The sequence below is a fragment of the Erythrolamprus reginae genome, chromosome 1, assembly GCF_031021105.1.
Source record: "Erythrolamprus reginae isolate rEryReg1 chromosome 1, rEryReg1.hap1, whole genome shotgun sequence".
NCBI classification, from domain to species: Eukaryota; Metazoa; Chordata; class Lepidosauria; order Squamata; family Dipsadidae; genus Erythrolamprus; species Erythrolamprus reginae.
In genome coordinates, this window is record NC_091950.1 from 210,515,521 (window position 1) to 210,539,577 (window position 24,057).

The 24,057-nt window shown below is 38.3% G+C and overlaps 1 protein-coding gene across 2 annotated transcripts in view; it reads right to left on the reverse strand.

Annotated features, from left to right (window-relative positions):
* SLC39A10 (solute carrier family 39 member 10) overlaps positions 1 to 24,057 on the reverse strand; it is a 42,694-nt gene that overhangs the window by 7,767 nt on the left and 10,870 nt on the right. Inside the window, exons 2-6 of one of the 2 annotated variants that reach the window (XM_070732133.1) lie at positions 11,888 to 12,910; positions 10,723 to 10,930; positions 4,636 to 4,805; positions 3,609 to 3,833; positions 1,260 to 1,380 (exon numbers count right to left, since the gene is read on the reverse strand). In XM_070732133.1, coding sequence (XP_070588234.1) covers positions 1,260 to 1,380; positions 3,609 to 3,833; positions 4,636 to 4,805; positions 10,723 to 10,930; positions 11,888 to 12,901 — 1,738 coding nt within the window. In that variant the 5' untranslated portion in view covers positions 12,902 to 12,910. Of the gene's footprint in view, positions 1 to 1,259; positions 1,381 to 3,608; positions 3,834 to 4,635; positions 4,806 to 10,710; positions 10,931 to 11,887; positions 12,911 to 24,057 lie in introns of both variants that reach the window. The other variant, XM_070732132.1, reaches the window with a different exon arrangement.

The following is a 24,057-nucleotide window of genomic DNA, read 5'->3' on the forward strand; positions in this document are numbered from 1 at the left end:
TTTTTCTAATGTGAGCTGTGGATCGAGGTGACGCCCAAGTTGCGGACCCTCTCTGAGGGGGTCAATAGTTCCCCCCCCAGGGTAATGGACGGACAGATGGGATTGTCCTTGGGAGGCAAAACCCACAGCCACTGTCTTATCCGGGTTGAGTTTGAGTCTGTTGGCACCCATCCAGGCCCCAACAGCCTCCAGGCACCGGCACATCACTTCCACCGCTTCGTTGACTGGACATGGGGTGGAGATGTAAAGCTGGGTATCATCAGCATATTGATGATACCTCACCCCATGTCCTTGGATGATCTCACCCAGTGGTTTCATGTAGATATTAAATAGCAGGGGGGAGAGGACCGACCCCTGAGGCACCCCACAAGGGAGAGACCTCGGAGCCGACCTCTGACCCCCCACTAACACCGACTGCGACCGGCCAGAGAGGTAGGAGGAGAACCACTGGAGAACAGTGCCTCCCACTCCCAACCCCTCCAGCCGGTGCAGAAGGATACCATGGTCGATGGTATCGAAAGTCGCTGAGAGGTCAAGGAGCACCAGGACAGAGGATAAACCCCTGTCCCGGGCCCGCCAGAGATCATCCATCAACGCGACCAAAGCAGTTTCCGTGCTGTAACCGGGCCTGAAACCAGACTGCCGGGGACCTAGATAATCGGCTTCTTCCAAGGACCGTTGGAGCTGGAGTGCCACCACCTTCTCAACAACCTTCCCCATAAAGGGAAGGTTGGAGACTGGACGATAGTTATTAAGTACGGCTGGGTCCAGGGAAGGCTTCTTGAGGAGGGGGCGCACAAGCGCTTCTTTATAGAGTGTTGGAAAGACTCCCCTCCCCAAGGAAGCGTTGGTAATCTCCTGGGCCCAGCTCCGCGTCACCTCCCTGCTGGCCGAAACCAACCAGGAGGGACACGGATCCAGTAAACAGGTGGCGGAACTCACAGCTCCAATGGCCTTGTCCACTTCATCAGCACTGAAAGATGTTGAAACAAAATGCATAAGCCACGCCCACAGTGTGATAGTAAAAATTTTGGTAGCCCATCACTACACATACACATGATAAAAATATATAAAGATTTAAATTTGAATGGATTAGGGAACATGTTATCTTTGTTTTATTAAATGACAGCAGATATAAATATAATTCATTAATGGAGAAGAATTAACTAATCTGTTAAATTGGCAAATGAGATAAGATACAGTACTGAGTTTGCACAAAAGCTGCAGAGATAGTGGCAGTCTGATCATAAATGAGATACCTGCTAGTGGCTTGAGTTGAAGCCAATCAGCATCAGGTCTGTTTAGCTTATGATCTGAAAGTTTCCTTCCAATGGGCGATTCATCAATCTTTTGTTTCTTCTTACACCATTTCTGTTTTGTCTGAAAAGTGACAGAAAGACCTCAGTGTTAGTGATTTTTACTCTTGAAGGCAAAGGGAAAAGGCCCATTAGAACAACTTCCTGGAATAATACAAAGGAACACATTCCACTAAAGATCCTGAAATTGCTCAGCTTTAGAAGCTTGCTGAAACTAATTTAGGCAATTAGCAGAAACATGAATCCATCTCTTTACAACAGAAAAGTCTCATTAAGAATGTTGTTGTGCCACTTGCCAATTCCACTTTCTGTATTCTATTATTTTGTTCAAATCAATGTCATTAATCTATCTTTTTGCTGTGACTCTTGCTAAACATTTTTCGCAAAGAATACAAATTCACATCTTTAAAAGGGAAGAATTACTTCTGTACTTGACCTACAAAATACTTTTCCAGACACACAAAGGGCCACCCATTTTTCTATTTTCAATAGGATATTGCTTTGGAGAGATAACTCTATCTCTCCAAAGAGATAGGTCAAAAGAGGATTGTTATTTTTAAAGAAAAAAATCTAACACCTAAAATGTTAACACATCAACCTCTGAAATAATACGCAACAAATCTAGCCCCTTCCCAACAAGCTGCAGTAAGTTTTGCACAGATTCCAAACATTTCAGATCCATCAGGGACAGTAAAATATGGTCACATAGTAAAGTTGACTCAGTTTGCAGTTAAGCTGTCCAAGAAAGAGCATGTTAAGCCATTTTCCAAAATCACACAGTTCTAGAGGATAATCATGTACAGGAAGTCCTTACTTAACACTAGGGACTGGGACCACCCACTCCATTGCTAGGAGCAACATCACATTATTACACCAATTTATGAAGCCCCAGTTGCCTGAGTTAGGTGAAACCTACACGGTCAGTGTCCTACAATCACATAAAGACTGCCTGTTCACTTCTCCATTGACTTTGCTTGTTAAAAGAGCAATAGCACTTCGGCATGTACAGTGTTCCCTCGATTTTCGCGGGTTCAAACTTTGCAGAAAGTCTATACCACGGTTTTTCAAAAATATTAATTAAAAAATACTTCATGGGTTTTTCCCCTATACCACGGTTTTTCCCGCCCGATGACGTCATATGTCATTGCCAAACTTTTGTTTGCCTTTAATAAATATTATTTTTAATAAACTTTAATAAATAAACAGGGTGAGTAATAATCTAAATGGTTGCTAAGGGAATGGAAAATTGCAATTTAGGGGTTTAAAGCGTGAAGGGAAGGCTTGTGATACTGTTCATAGCCAAAAATAGTGTATTTACTTCCGCATCTCTATTTCGCGGAAATTGGACTTTTGCGGGCAGTCTCGGAACGCATCCCCCGCGAAAATCAAGGGAACACTGTATACCGCTTTACAGTGTTTTATAGCCCTCTGTAACATATTGCCCCCAACAATCCGAGTCCTTATTTTGCCCACCTTGGAAGGATGGAAAGCTGAGTCAACCTTGAGCTGATCAGGAATAAATTGCTGGCATTTGCCAGAGTTAGCTTGCAATACTGCATTCTAACCATCGCACCAAAGCGATGAAAACTTGCAATAAAAGTCACAGTTGGTGACTATGTGATTGCAGGGTGCTGTGATGTCATCACTCCAGGCCGACTGCCAAGTGCCCAGATCATAATCATGGGGACACTGTGATAGGTGCAACTACGAGGACCCACTGAAAGCCCCCTTCATTCATGTCATGTAACATTGAAGATTATACGTATAAGGCCAGAAATAAACATGACTGCTTTAACTATTCTCAAGAAATATTACAAGATTGCTCTTCTTTAGTGACCAGAATTGGGATTGATTGTTAAGCAGCTTGATTGTTAAGCAAAGCAGGCACTAAATTAAACCAGGACTGTATTTATGATCTTACTTCACTTTTCTTTTGTTTTTACAGACCCACAATGTGAAGACTATTTACAAGATTACTTTTTCATCATTGTTGTAACTGAATGGTCAATAAACATGGCAGTAACTAAAAAGAGAGTACCTCTACTCTGAATCAGATTTCAGTGTTTGAGTCCAGATCTCTGTCCAATTCTCCAATATATTATTATCCACTTTTGAGGACCAATGAGGGATGGAGATTTAATACAAAAATAAATTTAGCAAATTCCTGTCGGATGACTGCAGTGAGAGCTAACTGGTTAGCTAACTGAAAACTATATACCTATTCCTTCCTATCTATTTTCTTTACTGTGCAATCTTATTATATCTTAGAAAACTGAATTTGTCAAAACATACCCTTTGTTTCTTATAGTGTTTGTACATTCGTATGCAGTGTTCAATAATGAACAAAAGGTAAATCCCTCCAAGGGCCACAAGTCCTTTCAGTACAGCATCATACTCTTCTAGGAAGTTCTGACCCGATCCTCCATGGTCATGGGAATGGCTGTGGAGATGCTGGTGCTCATGCTCGTGCTCGTGCTCCTGGTCCGCGTGGTGGCTGTGATTGTGGACTCCTTGGGACTAATGAAGGGGAAAAGATGATGTTATGCACAAAACATTTCCCAGAGAAAAGCCAAAGCCAAATGATGTGGAATGATGCTACAAAGCAGTGATACCAAGTTGATTACCATTCTTACTCTTAAAAACAAGTATGACAAAGATCAAATTGGTCTAATATTCCTGTTCTCAGTAAATTGGATGGTCCCTGACAGTTCAAAATGAGCTCATAAGCAAACAAAAAATAGTTTGGGGCTACATATGTCTACCCTGTTTTCCCAAAATAAGACATTCCCTGATAATAAGGCAATTTGGGCTTTTGAGTGCATGGCAATAAGGCCAAACATTTATTTCAGAGTTCAAAAAAATGTAAGACAGGGTCTTATTTTTAGGGAAATACAGTATTCCAAATATTATCTTGGATAAATGCTTTTGTGGTGCTACAAGTGTACTCTCTATTGTGAAGCCTTAAGGATTTATTTATATACAGATTTCACTTGTAGATTTTGAGGCAGTAAGACAAGAATTATTAATTCAACTGCTTATTAGTTCAACCTTGCCTAACTTTTTCCAAATGTAGGAAGCTCAAAATTGTTTTTTATGGATTGGCCTATATTCCTGATTTGTGGAATGGATATAACTGCTAGGGTATCCAGGCTTTTTGTTCACATCTTTCCAACTTTTCAAAAAGAAGTGAGATATACAAATCTCGACCTCTACTTACAGGCATTATTTTCAATCTATCTGCTTGAAACCCAGGTCTGCTTGAAAACAGATGTTTCATAAGTAAACAAAGGCATAAAATCTAGAATGAGACTGAACGTACATGCGGTAGCAGATGAAGTAGTGCATCTCCACTCATGGTTCCTACAGCAAGAGCAACCAGGAAGGTGAGAAGGAATTTGAAGCATCCCTGATCGATTATAGGAATCAAAATCACACCTAGCAAAGACAACAAGCTAATAACTGTGATAGAAATGATGCCACAAATCCAGGCTGTGAAAAGAAGGAAAAATACGAATTAGAAAAATCATAATAAAATAAATTATAAACCATACCTTAAAAGAAAAAAATTATTCAAAGGAAACATGCTCAGCTAAAATGTTGTATATATTAATAAAATACAAACCATTGTGACTTAATACGTACTTTTCTAACAAATGTGGTCTATGTGACAGATTTTTTTTAGAAATGTATAGTCCTGTGTGATGATGATTTTTGGCTGGCCCCGCCAAGCTGCCCTTCCCCTCCCCTCCGTCTTCACACGGCCTTTTTTGGATGCCAGTAAGTATAGGGCTCATGCAAAGGCTTCCAGGGGGCCTCAGGGTGGGCAGGCAAGGCTGTTTTTGCCCTTCCCAAGCATCAGGAAGGCCTCCAGAGCCTGGGGAGTGTGAAAAATGGGCCTACTGGAAGTCGGGAAACAGGCAGTTTCTAGCCTCTGGAGGGCCTCCGGTGGGAGGGACAGGGGAGACCATTTTCACCCTCAGAGGCTTCAGGGAGACCTGCTAGGCCCAAAATAGTGGGGGAGGAGGGTCATGCTTGCATGCTTGGGGTTGTGTGGACATGTGCAGGTGCAGCATATGGGGGGGTTGTGCACATATGGGGGGCAGGGTACATGGGGGACATTGAATTATGGATGTGAGAACACAGACGCCCGTGATAGCGCACACTTTCACCACCTGAGGGGAAAAAAGTTCACCATCCCTAGCACAATCTATTAAATTAAATTATGTTATTATAATACAGAATTAATTATATTTCATCTAAATGGGTTCATCAGAGTGCATTTCAATAATATAAAGCTGTAAAGTTAACACAATAACCTAGATCACTGACTAGTGAATTTATATTTTTTTCACTGTTTTCACTTACTGACCAACTCCTAAAGACTTCAGGATTTCTGGTACTGTATTGTAGCAATTTTTAAGTAAAGACACACAAGATGCCTTCTAGTGCAACAGAAGTATAATGTGTTGTCAAATGTGTGAAATTCTCCTAGTTGTCAAATATCTTATACTAATAACAACGCAGCAGTATTGCTCTGCAGAATACCTTTTCCTTACATGTTCTCTCTCTCCAAAAAAAAGTGTAAATACATGCATGAAATTCATCAAAATACAATGCAATTGTCAAAATAGAATACGATGTAAGCATCGTTGTTGGAGGAAGAAAGGAAAGGAAGATAAAGCCAAGTTGAAGACTGATCTCACAGATTTATGAAACAGGTATGGATCTTATGGGACGCTTGCCAAATATTACAAGCTTCAGTGTTCTTCACTATAGAGAATGAAATAAATACAATTGATCCTACATGTTATCGAAAATAAACCACACTGGGCTGACAGGCAGAATATTCACAGTTCAAGTGCAGCCTCTTCACAGCGCTTTAAAAATCACCTCCCACACAGTCCGGTATTATTTTAACTGTGGGATTTGGAAGCGTGAAAGCTCCCTAGGCCACTACCATGTTGCCCAAAGAAGCAGAGCCGAGGCCCTTAGACTGTAAGTGCCGTAGGATGGAAAAGGAGGAGAGCGACACTCCCGTGACAGAGCAAGAGACCAGGCCTCGTCGTGCTCAATGCCACTGCTGGCACGGGCAACAGCTGAAGCTCGGCCCACAATCCTCCCGGCACTCCAGCAACAATAGGCGAGTAACTAGGGAACACTCAGTTAGAATAAGATTGACTGAAAGCAGTAGTGATGTGGATGTTGACTCAGAACAAACAGGAATGGAGATGACCAAGCCACATCTGTCCAGTCTGATGACTGAGTCGTAACTGGGGATTTCAGGCAAAGGTGGAGCCCTCAAATAAAGATTCACAGGCTCAACCCATCCTGGATGCTAACTCTACCCACTATGGAGAAAGGCTTGACTTAGCCAATGTCATTTGATTCCATCTAATGGGCAGTTCAAGTTTATGTTAAAGCACCAGTCTGTATAATTATTTTATTTTATTTTATTTTACTTTAGAAGTAACTCAAGGCTGTGAACAGACCTAATTCTCCTCTTATTTTCCTCACAACCACCATGTGAGGTGGGTTGGAAGGAGAGAAAGTGATTGGCCCAAAGTCCTCCAAGTCGGTTTGATTAATTTCAAAATTGCTTTCTTGTGCTGAAAAAAGAAAGTTGTCTCACAAAAGCTGAACAGAGGGTGAGAGGAACATATTTAATATGTATGAGATGTAACGTTCTATTTCCTGCTGTTCTGCCCTTTTTCTTCTAGACAACCTGGGAAAATACTGGCCCTGGTATTGTAAGGATTTATTTGTATGTTCATGAGTAAGGCATCTCACTTTAACTAAATTCCCCAAGGCCAATTCTGCAGTTTTTGTTCAACAGTAACACAAACATTAAATGTAGAATGTAAATACAGCCTTAGAAAGCACCTTTTGAAACAAAGCTATTTATATATAGCAAGTTTACATTTATTTTCCCAAGATATATGCAGTTTAACAGTAAGAGAGTTGGAAGGGACCTTGGAGATCATCTAGTCCAACCCCCTGCTCACGCAGGAGACCTGTACTAGGGATTCGAACCACTGACCTTCCTGATCGACAAGCTCAGTGTCTTAAAATAAATGGAATTTTATTTATTTATTAGTTAAATTTATATACCACCCAACTCCCTAAGGACTCTTAGTATAAAAATTTAAAGTGTAAAATAAAATTTAATATAAAATAAAAAGAAAGAGAAAGGAGGATGGTGAGAGAACACACAGGGACCAATGGAAAGAGGAGAAAGATGAAGATAACGAAGAGTAGAAAAAAATTAGCATCAGGAAAAACTGATGTGACACCTCTGGCAAATGAGAACAGAAGGGATACTGAAGCAGTAGGTTAGTGCAGATTTTCCAACTTGAAGCCTTTCAGATGTATTGATTGACAGCTGCCATCATTCCTTACCAGTAGGACTAATCGTCACCCTGGCAGGAAATTACGGGTCTGAAAGCTCAATCTGCTTCAAGGGCATCAGATGACCAGGGCTTTGTAATCTTGCTTTTAAATTAGCAGATCAAAACAATTTTTAAAACAATAATTACAAAACTTTGTATTAAAGATCATCTTTTGTCCAGAAAAGACCAGACAGCTTCTTGATTAGAATGGACAAGTGCCACTCATATAAACTGAAGATAATCTGATTTGTGCTCAGAAACACTACCTTTAAACCTCTCTCTGGTTCCCTCTCCCCGCAGATTGGGTATGTTATGGTGTTGCAAGCCTTTGAGAGTATTTATTCTTCAGTTCCTCATCATCTAGTTAGAAAAATACTTCTTTCAAAAAAGAAGCAGTCCTCTATGGAAACATTCTAATTAGCTTGGTTTAAAGACATATACAGTCTAACAGGTTTTCTTGGCTTTTTTTAAGCATATACAAAGTCACTTTCAACATTTTAATTGATAGAAAATGTCTAGTAACCTTTTCATAAACTCTATTGGCAATTAAAACTAGGGTCAAATCTGGCTAAAACAAGACTACCCAGAGAAAAGAATTATCTCCTAACAAATGCAGGGTAAAGATTACTTAGTGTTATGAATCCTTGAATAAAATGAGTAAGAGAGGAAATGATACTGTACATCATGTTACATTTTCTTAATGATGTTTCAATCATTAAAAATAATTACCAGATCATTTTTAACAATAATTAATATATATCCACACATACTCATTTGGAGTTTTATTTCAGAAATGCTAATAAACATCTCCAAAACTAATCAACACTCATTATTAACAAGCCTGTTACTTTCAAAGGAAGGGCAATCCTCTCTAAGCTTTTTCTATAGCTGCATTATTTGCGCCAGCTTTAAAACAAACGTTATTATTCATCGTTTGACAGTTTCATGGGAATCTATGAATATCTAGGCAGAGAAAGGTCCACAAATAAAATGCCTCTTTAAAAAAGCAAAATAGTATTTTAACTTTCCCATTATTAAGCAACTTATTTGTCATATTTCAAACATTCACTGCACATAAATGGCGTCTCCAATATCTGTGGTCTTTCCCAGATTAATTTTATGTCTTCCTGAAGTGTCAAAAAATGTCAATAGTTTACATTCTTTTCAGTATAAAATGGACTGGCCAGACTGCAATTTTTACAACTTTGTCTTTGCCTTCTATGGCCAAGTTTTGATGGCCATAACTGAGTAGATGGAATCATCTGTCCTTTGAACCTCTTCCTTATTCCACAGGGTTGAAATAATTGGATTATCTTTATAGACAGAGCTTTCTATTAAACAGCATGGATGCAACCAACACCTTGCCCATTTTTAAAATTTTAAGAACAACTGTTCTTGTAGCACATAAAGCTTCAAACATTTCGGGTCAGTAGCCATATCTGCAATGCTGAGAACATGACATAGCCAATCAGAAACCAGTCCCCTAAATGAAAGTAAGAGATTTTTCTCCTCCATCCCATCTAATCTCCCAGGACATTCATTCTCAACTCTGCTTTTTTCTATCTACAGTACCTTTCTTTCCTGGATCAGTTCAACAGTTTCAAATACAACATTTGATTGCAACTCCTGATCAATTACCTTTTAGAAATGCCTCTGGGATACAAAACTGGGCTCACGGCATTATTGGACACAAAAATAAAAGTACAAGGATGAAGTTTCACTTTGCAGCATCTCAGATTTCCAACTGAATGTTGTTGTTTTTAAGTAATATAAAATGGAGAATGGGAATCTTTAGCCTCAACCAAAATATCTGTCTGTTGTTAGCTCAACTAAGAGGTGATACTCACAAAATTACTCTTTAATTCTCCAGTAGAGTATGTGCTACTTGGAAGTGATTTTTAACAGATCCATATAAAACAAAACAAACATGCATTTGGATGGAGGAAATCTTATATGTGTAGCAAAGTCACAGGCCATTCCCAAGCAGCTGCCTTAGGCAAACATTTAAATACAGAGGCCTAATAAAGAAAGCCTCATATTTTGAGGTATGGCTGCTTCTGTACAAAAGGCTGCATTATAATTGTATTTATATACATCATGTTACATAATTCTGCAAATAAGCAACAATGGGTGTTCTAGGGCCAACCACAATTGGGAATGCTCATGTTATAGCACAGTAACTGGAAATCTAAAGAAAACAAACACCCTCCCCCATTCCCATGGAGGCTCTCTGGAAGCCAAAAACACCATCCCAGAGCCACTGTGTGAGCCAAAAATCAGCTGGCCGGCACATACATGCACGTTGGAGCTGAGCTAGGGCAACGGCTTGTGTGCCAGCAGATATGGCTCCACGTGCCACCTGTGGCATAGGTTCACCATCACTGGACTTGTGGCAACAATATACGAAGAATTATGACTCTAGGGCAGTGATGGCGAACCTTTTTTCCCTAGGGTGCCAAGAGAGTGTGCATGTGTGCTATTGCACATGCGCGAGTGCCCACACCCATAATTCAATGCCTGGGGAGGGCAAAAACAACTTTCTCCGCCCCCCGCCCCCCCAGAAACCCTCTGGAGGCTGGAAAAGGACTGTTTCCCAACTTCTGGTGGGACCAGTAGGCTCGTGTTTTGCCCTCCCCAGGCTCCAAAAGCTTCCCTGGAGTTGGGGGAGGGTAAAAACGCCCTTCCCCATCCCCCAGAGGCTCTCTGGAAGCCAAAAATGCCCCCCCAGAGCCTGTGTGTGAGCCAAAAATCAACTGGCCAGCACACATGTGCACATTGAAGCTAAGCTAGGGCAACGGCTCGCATGCCAGCGGATATGGCTCTGCATGCCACCTGTGGCACCCGTGACATAGGTTCGCCATCAATGCTCTAGGGACAAGTGAATCTCCCAAACAGCTAAAAGTAGGCTGCTTTGCTTCTATTACTTGTTAAGGAGATTTTTGTGTGGCTATTTACATCCAATGAAATTACATTAACTAATCTGAAAACCGAAAAATCTTTCAGTCTACCTTTTCCCTCACCTGACGCGCCTGTTTTCTCCACATTCCCGAAAGACATATTGTTTCCTTTGTTCAAGTCTTCAAAATGCAGGTCTTCATAATGTTCAATACAAAGCCGCCTATCAATCTGATACAGCAACGCAGGGCACAGATAAGTAAACAAGCTGGGAGAAATTGGAGAACTGGGGCGAAGACCATAATGGCTTAGCAGCTGTGTGACATTTAAGCACTGCAAACAAATTAGGAAGAAGACAATTAAGCAGGTCCCACCATTAAAGGCATAGTTAGTTACTCAAGTCTCATAAAATTACATGGTCTCTTCTGCAATGTGAACTGCTACCTAGCCCCTGAAACATTACATATTGAAGGAGCTGGGAATATGAAATGTTGAGTTAACTATCTATTGTGTTTTCTGGAGTGGGAATTAAATTTATTCATTATATCTACGGAGAATTTTAAAAGATTAAACCTAAACTCAGAAAATGTTTGTGCATATTAAAATCCTTCCTGGGAACAGTAATGTAAACAGTATTTCATCACTGGCTGACTGAAATGACATTTCATTTCAACCAGCCAAGGATGATTAAATATTTGTCTTGTATGTTTAAAAAAGTCAGTTAACCAGTTCATCAAGGAAGAAAGTTCAAAAATCTATTTGTCCTTTAAACAAATAAAAATACCTTGGACTTATCCTGGGATAACCTAAACAGCTACACAGATAAGCATATTAGTCATGCTCAATAATGTCCTATAAAGCAAGTATCTATCTACTGGTATAAGTCCTTAGCTATATAAACCCTTATATACTGTCCCCCCACCTCTTTTATTTAATTGTGTCCAATTCTCAGAGACTGACTGGACAAGTCCTTGCAGTTTTCTTGGCAAGGTTTTTCAGAAGTTGTCTTTGCCTGTTTCCTAGGATGGAGAAAGTTGAGTGGCCAAAAGGTCCCCCAACTGGCTTTGTGCCAAAGGCAGGATTAGAACCCCATCTCCTGGTTTCTAGCTTGATGCTTTCATCCCTACACCAAACTGGCTCTGTATTTCTTCCTTAGTTAAACACAAATATAGAATTGCAATTTCTGAAATTCGTAAGTCAGCACAACAGCTGGCTCTGATGGTCTAAATGTTGGGGAAGGCTACTTTTTCTTAAAAAGATTCACCATGCTCTTTTTGGGCTCATACAGACCTCTTCCGAAGAATGCTCATCTTCATTATGGCTCTTGTGATTAGCATGCTTCCCCACGCTGATTTGTTTATCAGGTGCCTCTCGTTTGCTGGTATGCCGATACCCATCCCCACTGGCAGGGTTCGGATCTTGATGTCCATGAGTAGCTGAATGATCATTATTGCGTTCATGAAAATGTGCATGTGAGAAAGGTACATCATGCACATGGTCATGTTTGTGGACATGATTATGTTCATATTGCTCATTTGAGTCATGATTGACAGTAAAATCTTGTGCTGCAACTCTCGAAACATCCTTGTTCTTCGTTTTCCGACATTTCTTAGGGTGCTTACATAGTTTTCTTTCAGGCTGTTCCTGAGTAGTATTAGTCTCTGTGGAAGGGTCGTGGCTTGGTTCCCCGTGATCACTGGTGTTAATGGAATCATTGTGAGACTGATGAGTGGTGTTATGGTCCATGTGGCGATGTGCATGACGGCGGTGATGATGCTTGTGGTGTCTGTGATTATTAGAGTCATGAACATGTCTACCATCAGGCTTCAAAGATGATTCTGTAACTTCTTTCACTGGATCACACTTCTGGCTCCTTTTGCCAGACCCTTCGTTTGCAGTCTGATTTTCTGAGCTTGGGTGATTATGGGAATGAGGATGGTTGTGGGAATGAGAATGCTTTCCTTCTTGTGTATCTAGTACATCTAAGTAAGAAACATAGTCTTGGCCAATGTCCTCATGATTTATTTCTACTCTTTTAATTTCTCCAAGGCCAAGGCTCATCATCAATTTCTCCAGGCCACAAAATGACAACTTTCCATTCTCACCGTAATGATTAAAGAGTTTTTCAATGTAGTATTTCTGTTTAACTTCAGCTTCCTTACTTGGTTCTGGCTCGGTCCTTTCATTTTCCGAGATTTGACAGTCATTGTGGCTATGTTCACCTTCATGGCAATGGTGACATTGATGGAAGACAAATGTCAACAAACAAATGAGGCAAAATTGTGTGTGCCTATGAACCTTCATTTCCGTTTTCTGCAAGGGAAGAAAAATAAGTTAAATGAAAATTAACATCTCTTAATTTTTTTTTGGGGTGGTGGTGCTAAATTACCTGTAGGAACAGTAGTTACTAATTTTAAAAACTGTTTAAAATAAACATATATGCAACTATGTAAGGTGCATATAGGGACCAGACCATGACATTTTCATTAAAAAAATATAAAGATAATCTTTACCAATAATTACATTTTAACAAATTTATTTGTAAATAAAATGATTTTGCCTATACAAATTCTTGGCCACTGTCAAAAAGCAAATGGAAGATATAATCAAATTGGAAAAGTATATTCAAATTCCTATTTTTGTATGGAAATTAATCAGTTTTCAAATCTGATAAGTATTAGCTAGCCACCATTTTCTTTCATGTGATATATATAATATTCAAATGAGAAAAAATGGAAATAAAAGGAAGAAAAAATTGTTTATTTGATTAAATGTCTTTGGGGTAAAAAAGTGTTTTCCAAAGAGCTCATCTTTCTTATTAAAATGTCCATTCATTAGAGGATTGCCTTAAGACTTCCAGGAGCACCATTATTTAAAAACTAGAATTTGTTTTTTAATATAAGAACACATTAAGAAACATGCCCATCTTAAGTAGAAAAATTTGAAGAGAATGTCTTTTTCAAATATAACTTCCTTAAAACACAGAATTACAAATTGCAGGTAATTGATTTTATTCAATATTTAAAATTAGGTCCCATTAATTTCATGGGTGTCCTGCTCTGGCAATATAAACTATAAAAGCTGACATTAGTTGAGGCAAAGAAGCTGAGGTAAATTTTACACTGATGATTTACAGTGGGTCTTGTAAACCTGATGAGAAAATTGCCAGAATTGGTGCTACTTCCTTCCGGACAACTCCTTTGTCCCTGAATTTATAGTAGACTTTTTTTTTCAAGGTCAGAGGGGTGGGTTTTTTGTTTTGGTATTGGGAACAGCTGGAAGAATGACCTGAGAAACTAAGCCCTAAACAAACAGCAAGAGGATTTAAATGAAAATAAGATAATTACTACTCTTTATTCAACCCTTCATCTAAGGACTCTGAGTAGTGCTAAAGCCGCATTGGGATCCTGCGCGATAAAACTTTGCTGATATCAAGTGACTTTTTCACTTGCAATAAACTTGCAATTTTCAAATATGTTTTCTGGAATTGCACATTTGGAGAAATTTTGCAAATCAAAAAAAGATAGTCTGCCTAATAGAATAATAGAAATCCAAGTATTAGAAATCAATCAATATTTTCTTACAACCCAAGTGTGTGTGAAGTGTGTATGAATATGTGTATGTACATAATAGTATTCTTTCTACTTGCAAAAATTGCTGATAAGAAATGGGGATAAGTGAGCCCCCCAAGATAGATCAAACATGGAAAATAAACACATACAAGTTAATACTACTTTTATTTTGTTAGAGTAACAGAATCTTGCAAGTCCGAATGCACTTTCCTGCTTCTTCAGTTTTTCTTCATTAAGAAATAAGTCATATCTGAGATGATTTTTATTCCAGATTCAGATTTCTTTCATCTGATTGTTGTCTTGGTTGTGACTGCGCTCCTGTTCCTCAAGGTTATTTCTTTTGTGCATGTGACTGTAATATGAATAGGAGAATATAGGAAACATACAGACCACAAATCTCTAAGCTTACCTGATTATGATGCAAAATTATGGACTTAAGTCACTTGCAGTCAAACAAGTGCTCATCATGCTAAATAAAACTGGAACTATGTGTAGAATGGAATGAGTGCATGCCACAAATGTTTTTTAAAAATCCAATGAGTGGTTCTGAAATAAATCTCTAAGGCAAGTACATGCATAACATTGTATCATAAATGTTAGCTTCTTGTTCCTTTCAGTGGCCTAAAAAAAGTTTGACATCATAGGACAATCTAAATTATATGCCACATGCAAATTAGTCATGCAAGTACTTTTATAAAATTACATAGACTAGAAAGTAGACTGGAATTGAAAACACAATAATTTTGACCAAGTGGCTTGACATAAGAAAGAGTCTCTACTTCTTGAGATGATCATAGAGAAAAAGATATCAAGTTGACTGATGGAGAGATGAGAAGTTCCATCCTTTCTCCACTAGACTTAGCATGGAGAATTCTCCAGGTTTTAAGCTGAAGAAAGAAGTTTTGTTGATGTGTATTTATTTAGGCTAAAATCAAACAGTAAGATTAAAATGGATTAAGAACAATTCTGCCAGGGCTGTTTAATGTCAATGGAATCTTACCTTGCATGGACTGAATTAGATAACTACTCAAGCTTCTCCCTTCCAGGGGTCACCCTATGACTGAGGTAAAAGCTATTTCTAAATATGGTATATGATAAATATCAAACTAGTAGCATCACTCTGATCTGCCTTATCTTACAGCACAGGATCAGATATCAGGAATTCTGCACAAGTTATTCTCAGCAATAGGAAGATAACTGTAAAGGAACAGGACAGATCCCTTTCCTTACAATCTCTCTTGTCCCACGGCAAGTCTCTTATCTGAGAGCCACCTACTGCACCACAAAGATTAAATAAGGCCAAAGGGAGAGCAATGTCTGTGGAAAAGATGACTTTAAATGAACTAATGAAATAGAAAACTAAAATATACCATAGCCCTGAGGCTGCCAATTTGAACTCTAGTTTGGAATTTTGTTAATTATTATCGCCAATAGATGTTAAGCCAATATTAGCCTGCAATATTGCATTCTAACCGCTGTGGTGACAGAGCGGTTAGAATGCAGTATTGCAGGCTAATTCTGCTGACAGCTAGCAGTTCGATTCTCACTGGCTCAAGGTTGACTCAGCCTTTCATTCTTCAGAGGTTGGCAAAATGAGGACCCAGATTCTTGGAGGCAATATGCTGACTCTGTCAACTGCTTAGAGAGTGCTGTAAAGCACTATGAAATGGTATATAAGTCTAAGTGCTACTGCTATTGCTATGCAAAGATTGTATTTAAGAAAAAATATAAAACATGAAAGCTAACAAACTGTTATGGAATAAAAGCTGCCAGCTAAGCAAGCCTATTTAAACCAAAGTAACTTTTACATAAAAAAGGAAAAATGGTTTTAAAGAGAAATTGTTATGGTCTTGAAACATATCCCCACTTTGTAATATTAATTAAATGCAAAATTATTTTAATTGGTGAACAGTCCAGAAAGAGAAAGATATAGAATATTAATCTAGAAAGACAATTATAAAATACCGCTAAGACTCTAAAATGCAAACACATCTTCTGGTCACATTTTTCAATGCTCACCCACATACTATCTGAATGAAGTGTTATAGATATTTATCAAGGGATATTACACAGGTAGCTGCACAGAAAAGATGTACCATGATATATGCAGCACCAAAAATAGTTTTAAAATACGAATTTTGATGGCTTGGTCACCAAAATGATATACATTAAAGTAATTTCCTTTTTAAATATTGCCTTTTTCTTGAAAATACTCTTATTTGGTGTGCAATAATTCCAGCAATTACATATAGTAATGTTTGAAAATTTGATTCAATAATAATAATAGCAATAATTTGGTGGCCCTGCTTTTTTCCCACTAGCATACACAAATCGTCCTCTTGTGAAGTCTAGTGTAATCAATTCTAAAGTATAAATGAAAAGTAAAAATCTAGGCATAGAAACCTTACCGCTTTGCAATTCTTAAGTTACCTTTCAGACTGAAGTGTCAAGAATGGAGTACCCAGCTCAATAAAATGCTGTTAATACACTTTGTTCAGGGCATGAAGCTCTGTATTTCTCTAAGTTGTAATCTATGGATTCTCTTTGGATCAGATGCAGGTGTAGGAATAGTCATTGCACCTGTAGCGCCTCTTTAAAGCCAGGACATCATTTCCTGGGTAGTGTAGGATGCAAGAAAGGGCGTACCTATGTTAAGGAGAAGCCACAGGTGCAGCAAGGATGACCTTGCTTTCTCCAAAGCACTTTTCCTGTTTTGGATTTTAACAGCCGCACATCACTTTTGTAAATCAAAGTGTAACGAAATTCAATTCAAGCCATCACAATGAAAATCTTTCAAAATATTATGATATTAGCCAAACAAGATGTAGGGCATTTAATTCCCAATCCTCAATACGAAAGCATAGTAGCCATAACTGTAAATTCTTGAATTTTTTACAATTCTTGAGGAACAGTATGGCAAACTACCAAATACAATAATCATTGTCAATGTAAGGGCAATTTAAAAAAGAACTTGAATTATGTTTGTCCTTCTTCCCTTTAAAAAAGAGTCCCCATCTTTTCAGGGGCCTAACCTGATTTTGCATACTTAATAAGTTTTTTCTTTTATTAAGAAAAGCAATGTCAGAAATCAATCTAGGACCACCAATTTTTGATGAATGTGGCACCTTAAATTTGCCTTTGAATTGAAAGTGAAACTCGCTGAGGAGCCTCAGCATATAAAACTGATGGCAAAGCAGAGATACATTATCTATAATGATATTGCAGGGTAATATTGTTTTCCACTAAATTATTCCAAATAGTCACAGAATTAATACTTTTTGTAATACAAAAAAGTCCTGCTTAAATTTTTACTTACAAATTAGCAAGCTGTTGATCTATTTTAACTTCTAAGATATGGGTCCAAAAGGTAAATCAGAAACTGCTCTGAGTACTCACATATTTCTGTAGTCATTATTTCAGCATAAATGCATTTGTTGCTTTAAAAAAAGGAAAGTGACTCAAAAAATTAATTCCACAAGAAAACATTAAAATTCTTTCAATGAAATCTGAATTTATGTCCTTCTATCTAATGTGCAGGTTTGCATCCCACAAATACTTCTCTGGCAGGCTTTTGTACACACTGAAGATTTTATTCCTAACTTAGGATAAATGCATTATTAAAAAAAGGAATGTGGATTTTGGAGTTATTCTTTTTAATGGCATGTGTGCATGTGTGTGTAAGAGGTGGAGGAGAACAATCGGGTGTGGTTCATTTTCTTTGTATAATATGTCAAAACTAGGTTGAATTTTATAAGCAGTTTTTGTTTTTACACCAGAAAATAGAGATAAATGTTTCCATGGTTTGCTGCTGAAGTCCTGCAGAGCACGATTACTGTGGAATGCATATGAATACATGTTGCTCACTTTTAAATTGGCTCTTCAAACAGCAATACTGCCAGAATTTTTCCCCAGCCTATCCCTGGAAGCAATTCAACGCTTAAATCTTCCTTTTTAAGAAGGAATATATGACCTCTGAGTGCTGTAATACCATAATGCATAATTATGCATTTACCATTAAGAAACCGAGCAGTTATCCAACAACCAAAATATAAAACTTCACAACAAAATGTGACTCACAATGCTGCATGTCTGACATCATATCAAATTAACATTTCCAAGTAAGTGTTTTTGTTCAGTGTCCTTTCTCAATTTACAGAAAGTGCTTTCCTCGATGTAAAAAAAATAAATAAATTAGTTTTGCAATTTGTGCATGCAGACATCACTTTTATATAGATACAATTGTAGAGCACTAAGGATCTTTGGGCTGCATTGAGGGAGTTTTTTTAAAAAATCATATCACAGTGTCAAAATAAAGCATTTCCACAATCAATTTTTACTGTCCAATCCACTTTATTTTGCCAGTGAACAGTCTCTTTAGAGAGTGGGGAAAAAGCTTTTGAACACTATGACCAAATCTTTTGAAGCAGCAATAGCAAAAGGTATACCTGTCATTAGGAGTAAACTTTTACCATTTAAACAAGGCATGGGAATTTTATATTATCCTCCCCACCCTCTGTCTTCTTAAAGTCTCCGTAAGAAATAGCCTAGTACAGGGGTAGGCAAAGTTGGCTCTTCTATGACATATGAACTTAAACTCCCAGAATTCCTGAGCTATTCATGATTCGTCATAGAAGAGCCAACTTTGCCTGCCCCTGGCCTAGAATATCTGGTTATCCTCCTTCCTGCAGAATGTCCTTTGAAGATCAGGAGAGGAAAACAGAGGATTTCTAGGGTAACAGGTTTGCTTGTCACTTGCCAAACTGATATGACATGATAAAATATATCATGGCTTTAGCTAGTTGCCAATCAGATCATTTTACTTGTCAATGTATTTACCCATGCATTTCTAGTCAGATATAACAAAATAAGAGACTGGATATAAATTACTGTTCTTTGTTTTTAAATCAAATTCCATATACTGTAATTTAATAGGTCTTAATCAATAATGCAACATATACATTTTTAAATGTATTCATTCTGTTTTCTCTAAACATATTTTAAAGTCTTCACTTGATTTCAAGATAACTTCATAATCAAAGTAAAAAAAAATGTTCTTCAGTGGCTACTGTAAGTGGCCGAACCTATGGATAGATATACAGTATAAACCTTACAATATTCAAAGAAATTCATTTCTCATTTTCTGAATATATTTAATAGTGGTATTTCAAAATATAGTTTAGAATATTGGGATTACAGATGAGAATAAAACATAAAACTAAAAAGATGTAAAAAACATAAAACATAACATAACTAAAAAGACATTAAAAAAGATTTTATTTTCCCCCAATTTATAATTTAATGAAATAAATTATAAAGTGGTGATTAGAACAATTAAACAGAATTTAAACTTTCGTAAAAATGTTACTGGAATATTTACTTGGAAAAGGGTACATATCCTAAAAGTAACACATTATTATAGAAAATGAACATTGTAAATGACTTGGCACTAGCAAAGAAGGACTCTTAAATGTTTTTTTTAAATTTCTATACTAAATAATTTAATTATACAGTACATTTACTTACCTTAAGTATATTTAGATATATACAGTACATATATTTCTGGTTTGTTAAACATTTATGTTTCTCAGAGTACAAACCTATTAGCTTATTTGCCTTGCTAACAGCATTTCTGCACTTTAATATTTTGGACCACTTTATACATTTATTGGATGTGTTTGGAGAAATCACTTCAGGAGGACTTTTACCTAAAGTAACCAAATATGGAGAGCAAGCTCACAGAATTTCAAATGTCTAACTTAAGAGGAGTAATTGTTAACTATGTGTAGTTTCTAACTATAAGTCATAACATGTGGCTATACATTTAATATGGATTATGGACATACATCACAATAAAACTTGCAGGAGAATATGATTACATTACAACAGAACCTGTATTGGCTGATAACGTGTCACCAGGTTAATAGCGACTCCTACCAACCACAGACTATATTTATATTCAGGAAGTCCTAGACTTATGACCATAACTGAACCCAAAATTTATCTTGTGAGACATTTGTTAAGTGAGTTTTGCCCAATTTATGACCTGTCTCGCCACAGTTGCTAAGTGAATCATTGCCATTCTTAAATTAGTAACATGATGGGGAATCTGGCTCCCCACGGACTTCACTTGTCAGAAAGTTGCAAAAAGGGATCACATGACTCAGGGACTGTGCAGCAGCCATAAATAGGAGTCAGGTGCCAAGTGTGTCAATTTTGGTCATGTGACCATGGGGATGCTGTAATGGTTGCAAGTGTGAAAAACGGTCATAACTTACTTTTTTCCAGTCGGAACTTTGAACAGTCACTAAATGAACAGTTGTAAGTTGAGGACCACCTGTCTATAAATAAAACACTAATCTGATGAACTTTTAAAGGCAAGAGGATTTTTTTGGAATTTTTACATGACTATCCAAGGAACCTAATCGTATTAAATCAGTGTGTGCTTGCACATGCTACTCAGATTTTTGCTGTAAACTAAACACTACTGTTCAAGATATTGTGGAAAGCACAGCCTAGAAATTAGGGGAAATCCAATTAATTAAAGGAAGTCATTTAAATTTAGACGTATTTTATCTACTCAGTTTCATGTGCAACAAATACTGTAGTCTTTTACCAAACACATCTAATTTATTAAACACTTCCAATAGCCAGAACAAAGGAGAAGATACTATTTCCAGTTCTTTAACCATAACTATCATCCAATTTTTATTTAAAATAATTGGAGGTGATGCTGAGAAAAGCTTCTTAACTGTGTGGGACAGAAAAAGAAGGAGCTCCAAAATAAATAGAAATATTATTTCTACTCCCTCTGAATATGCCAATGGTTAGGAACCCTGGACTACAAACGGAATAACCAACATTGTACAAAAGCTAAAAAGCAATTGTCCCATTTTATTTTCTTGTCTCAAGAGATTAATAGCTAAATTATCCTGCATGCTATAGTGAAAAAGAAGCGTCTACCCTAACATGAAAATGCAGGCAATAAACTTCAGCTTTTTAAAAATGCCATTTACAAAATGCAATGGCAGCAAAATACATGAATATCCCCCTTTCACCAGCTTGCTCGTTCACATTTCCTTCTGTAGCAATCACACACGCTGTTAAAAATGACTATTGTCAACCATTCTTGAAAGAAGCATACACCCCTTCTACTTCTATACTAATTGGAAAAAGCAATTTTGCCAAGAACTATCCAGTCTTAGAAAATTTAACAATGGATAAAGCCACTCATTTATCTAAACTATGTAAATTAATATTTTAAAAATATCTATTTTGCATTCCAATTCTCAAATTCAAAGCTAAAGTTGTAATTCTGTGCACACTTACCTAGGAGTAAATTCTACCACTCTATATGATTTATTTTTAAAAACACATGATCGGCTTTAATCCTTACTAACTCGTTATGACTCATTTATTTTCACAAGCATTTATAATCATATCCTTCATTACAAAACCACAAAACATCAATGTGTCAGATTTTAACTTCACCCACTTAACTATTTAATTTAACTTGCATGATAGCATATAAGCAAACATGACAGTGAAGCAAGGAGTTAATAGATTCTTATCAGCACATTGAACATCCTAGGGCTTATTCCTTGGCCTGGCATTTCCAGATGGTTACATCTGCTTTCCATTCACTTCCATCTAGAAATGATGAATCTTCAGCAAATCCTTTATCATAGCCTTGATTTCTAATTTGTGGTATTTGATTATATTGTATATACATTGCATTTTCTAGGAACACAATTATTAAAAAATTAAATACTGTATAAGGGAAGGTTTTAATCCTCAAAATCTTTCAACACTATAAAGTACCTTAATGATAATATTCTTCATATATATACAGTATATAAAATCAATGACCTTTCAAATAAATGTTTCAAAATGGCTGTATTTTCACATTGGCAAAACAATTCTATGCTCTGCCTCATTCCCTCAACAGTTTTAATGCATTAAAACTAAAAAGTTCACAATTATTCCTGAATGTGCATAAATTTATTTCCTATTGTAAACAACTACTGGAATATTTACATTTTTCTGTTATATTCCCTTGCAAGACCTCTCTTGGACATTCTCCTTGTCTGAAATGCCTTAATTTTTTTATTTTTCATTTTTATTTATTCGATTTTTATGCCACCCTTCTCCTTAGACCAGTGTTTCCCAACCTTTTTTGAGCCGCGGCACATTATTCATATTTTCAAAATCCCGAGGAACACTGAAAGGGGGGGGGGGGGGGCGGGGCAGGGGGGAGGGCTAAAGAAAAGTTTGGACAAAAAAAACCTCTCTCTTCCTCCCTTTCGCTCTATTTCTCCCTCTTTCTCTTTTCCTTCCTTCCCTTCTTTCTCTCTCTCCATCCCTCTTTCTTTCTTTCTCTCTTTTTTGCTGTCTTTCTCTCTCCCTCCTTCCCTTCCTCTATGTCTTTCTCTCTCCTTTGCTCTCTCTCTCTCTGTCTCTCTTGCTATCTCTTTCTTGCTTTTCTCTCTTGCTCTCTCTCTCTCTTTCACTGTCTTGCTATATGTCTCTTTCTTTCTCTTTGCCTCTCTTACTATCTCTCTTTCTTTCTCTTTCTCTCTTTCTCTCTCTCTGTCTCTCTTGCTATGTCTCTCTTTCTTTCTCTTTCTCTCTCTCTCTGTGTCTTGCTATATGTCTCTTTCTTTCTCTTTGCCTCTCTTACTATCTCTCTTTCTTTCTCTTTCTCTCTTTCTCTCTCTCTGTCTCTCTTGCTATGTCTCTCTTTCTTTCTCTTTCTCTCTCTCTCTGTGCCTCTCTTGCTAAGTCTCTCTTTTTCTCTTGCTATGTCTCTCTTTCTTTTTCTCTCTCTCTGCCTCTCTTGCTATGTCTCTTTCTCTGCCTCTCTTTCTTGCTGTCTCTCTCTCTCTGCCTCTCTTGCTATGTCTCTCTTTCTCTCTCTCTCTTTCTCTGCCTCTCTTTCTTGCTCTGTCTCTTTCTCTGCCTCTCTTGCTATGTCTCTCTTTCTTTCTTTCTCTCTCTCTCTGCCTCTCTTATATGTCTCTCTTTCTTTCTCTCTCTCTCTCTCAGCTGACTGCAAGCGGGAGCCCTGACGGCGGCAGCTGGACGTGCTGCTGGACACCGTATATGCCAGGCCCGCAGCGCCAGCATGTATGACGTCTAGCAGCATGTCCAACCGCCACCGTCAGGGCTCTCGCTTGCAGTCAGCTGAGAGAGAGAGAGAGAGAGCGCTCCCTCTCGCCGCCGCCATCTCCCCACGACTGCCTGCGGCCACTGCGGCCGCCCCCGCCCCCCGCTCCCATCGCCAGTGCCCTCCCGCCGGGCCACAAAGGAAACTTGCCGTCGACGCAGGAGAAGCTCCAGCTGGGCGGGGCGCTGCCGGTACTTCCTCTTGGGGCTCCCGCTCGCAGCTGTCAACCGGCTCCTGCTCGATGCCGCGGTTTTCGGCGCTCTCCTGCTGGGTCCCAAAGAAGGAAGGCGGGGAAAAGGCGCGAAGAATAAAGCTCTCCTTCTTCCTGCCTTCCTTCTTTGGCGCCCAGCAGGAGAGCGCCGAAAACCGCGGCATCGAGCAGGAGGCGGGGGACAGCTGCGAGCGGGAGCCCCAGGACGGAAGTACCGGCAGCGCCCCACCCAGCTGGAGCTTAGCGGCACACCTGGCCATGTCTCGCGGCACACCGGTGTGCCGCGGCACACCGGTTGGGAAACGCTGCCTTAGACTCAGGGTGGCTTACAACATGTTAGCAATAGCACTTTTTACACTTCCAACATCTGGGGGATGAGTCAGGGTAAATTTTAGCCAGTCTTGTTGGAGCAAGATGCCATCGATAAAACATTTTGCATATGTTTTCTTTGTAAACTGTAGAAATTGTTAGTTTAAAGTTCCAGCTCCATAGTCTTTCCCAATCATCTAATTGA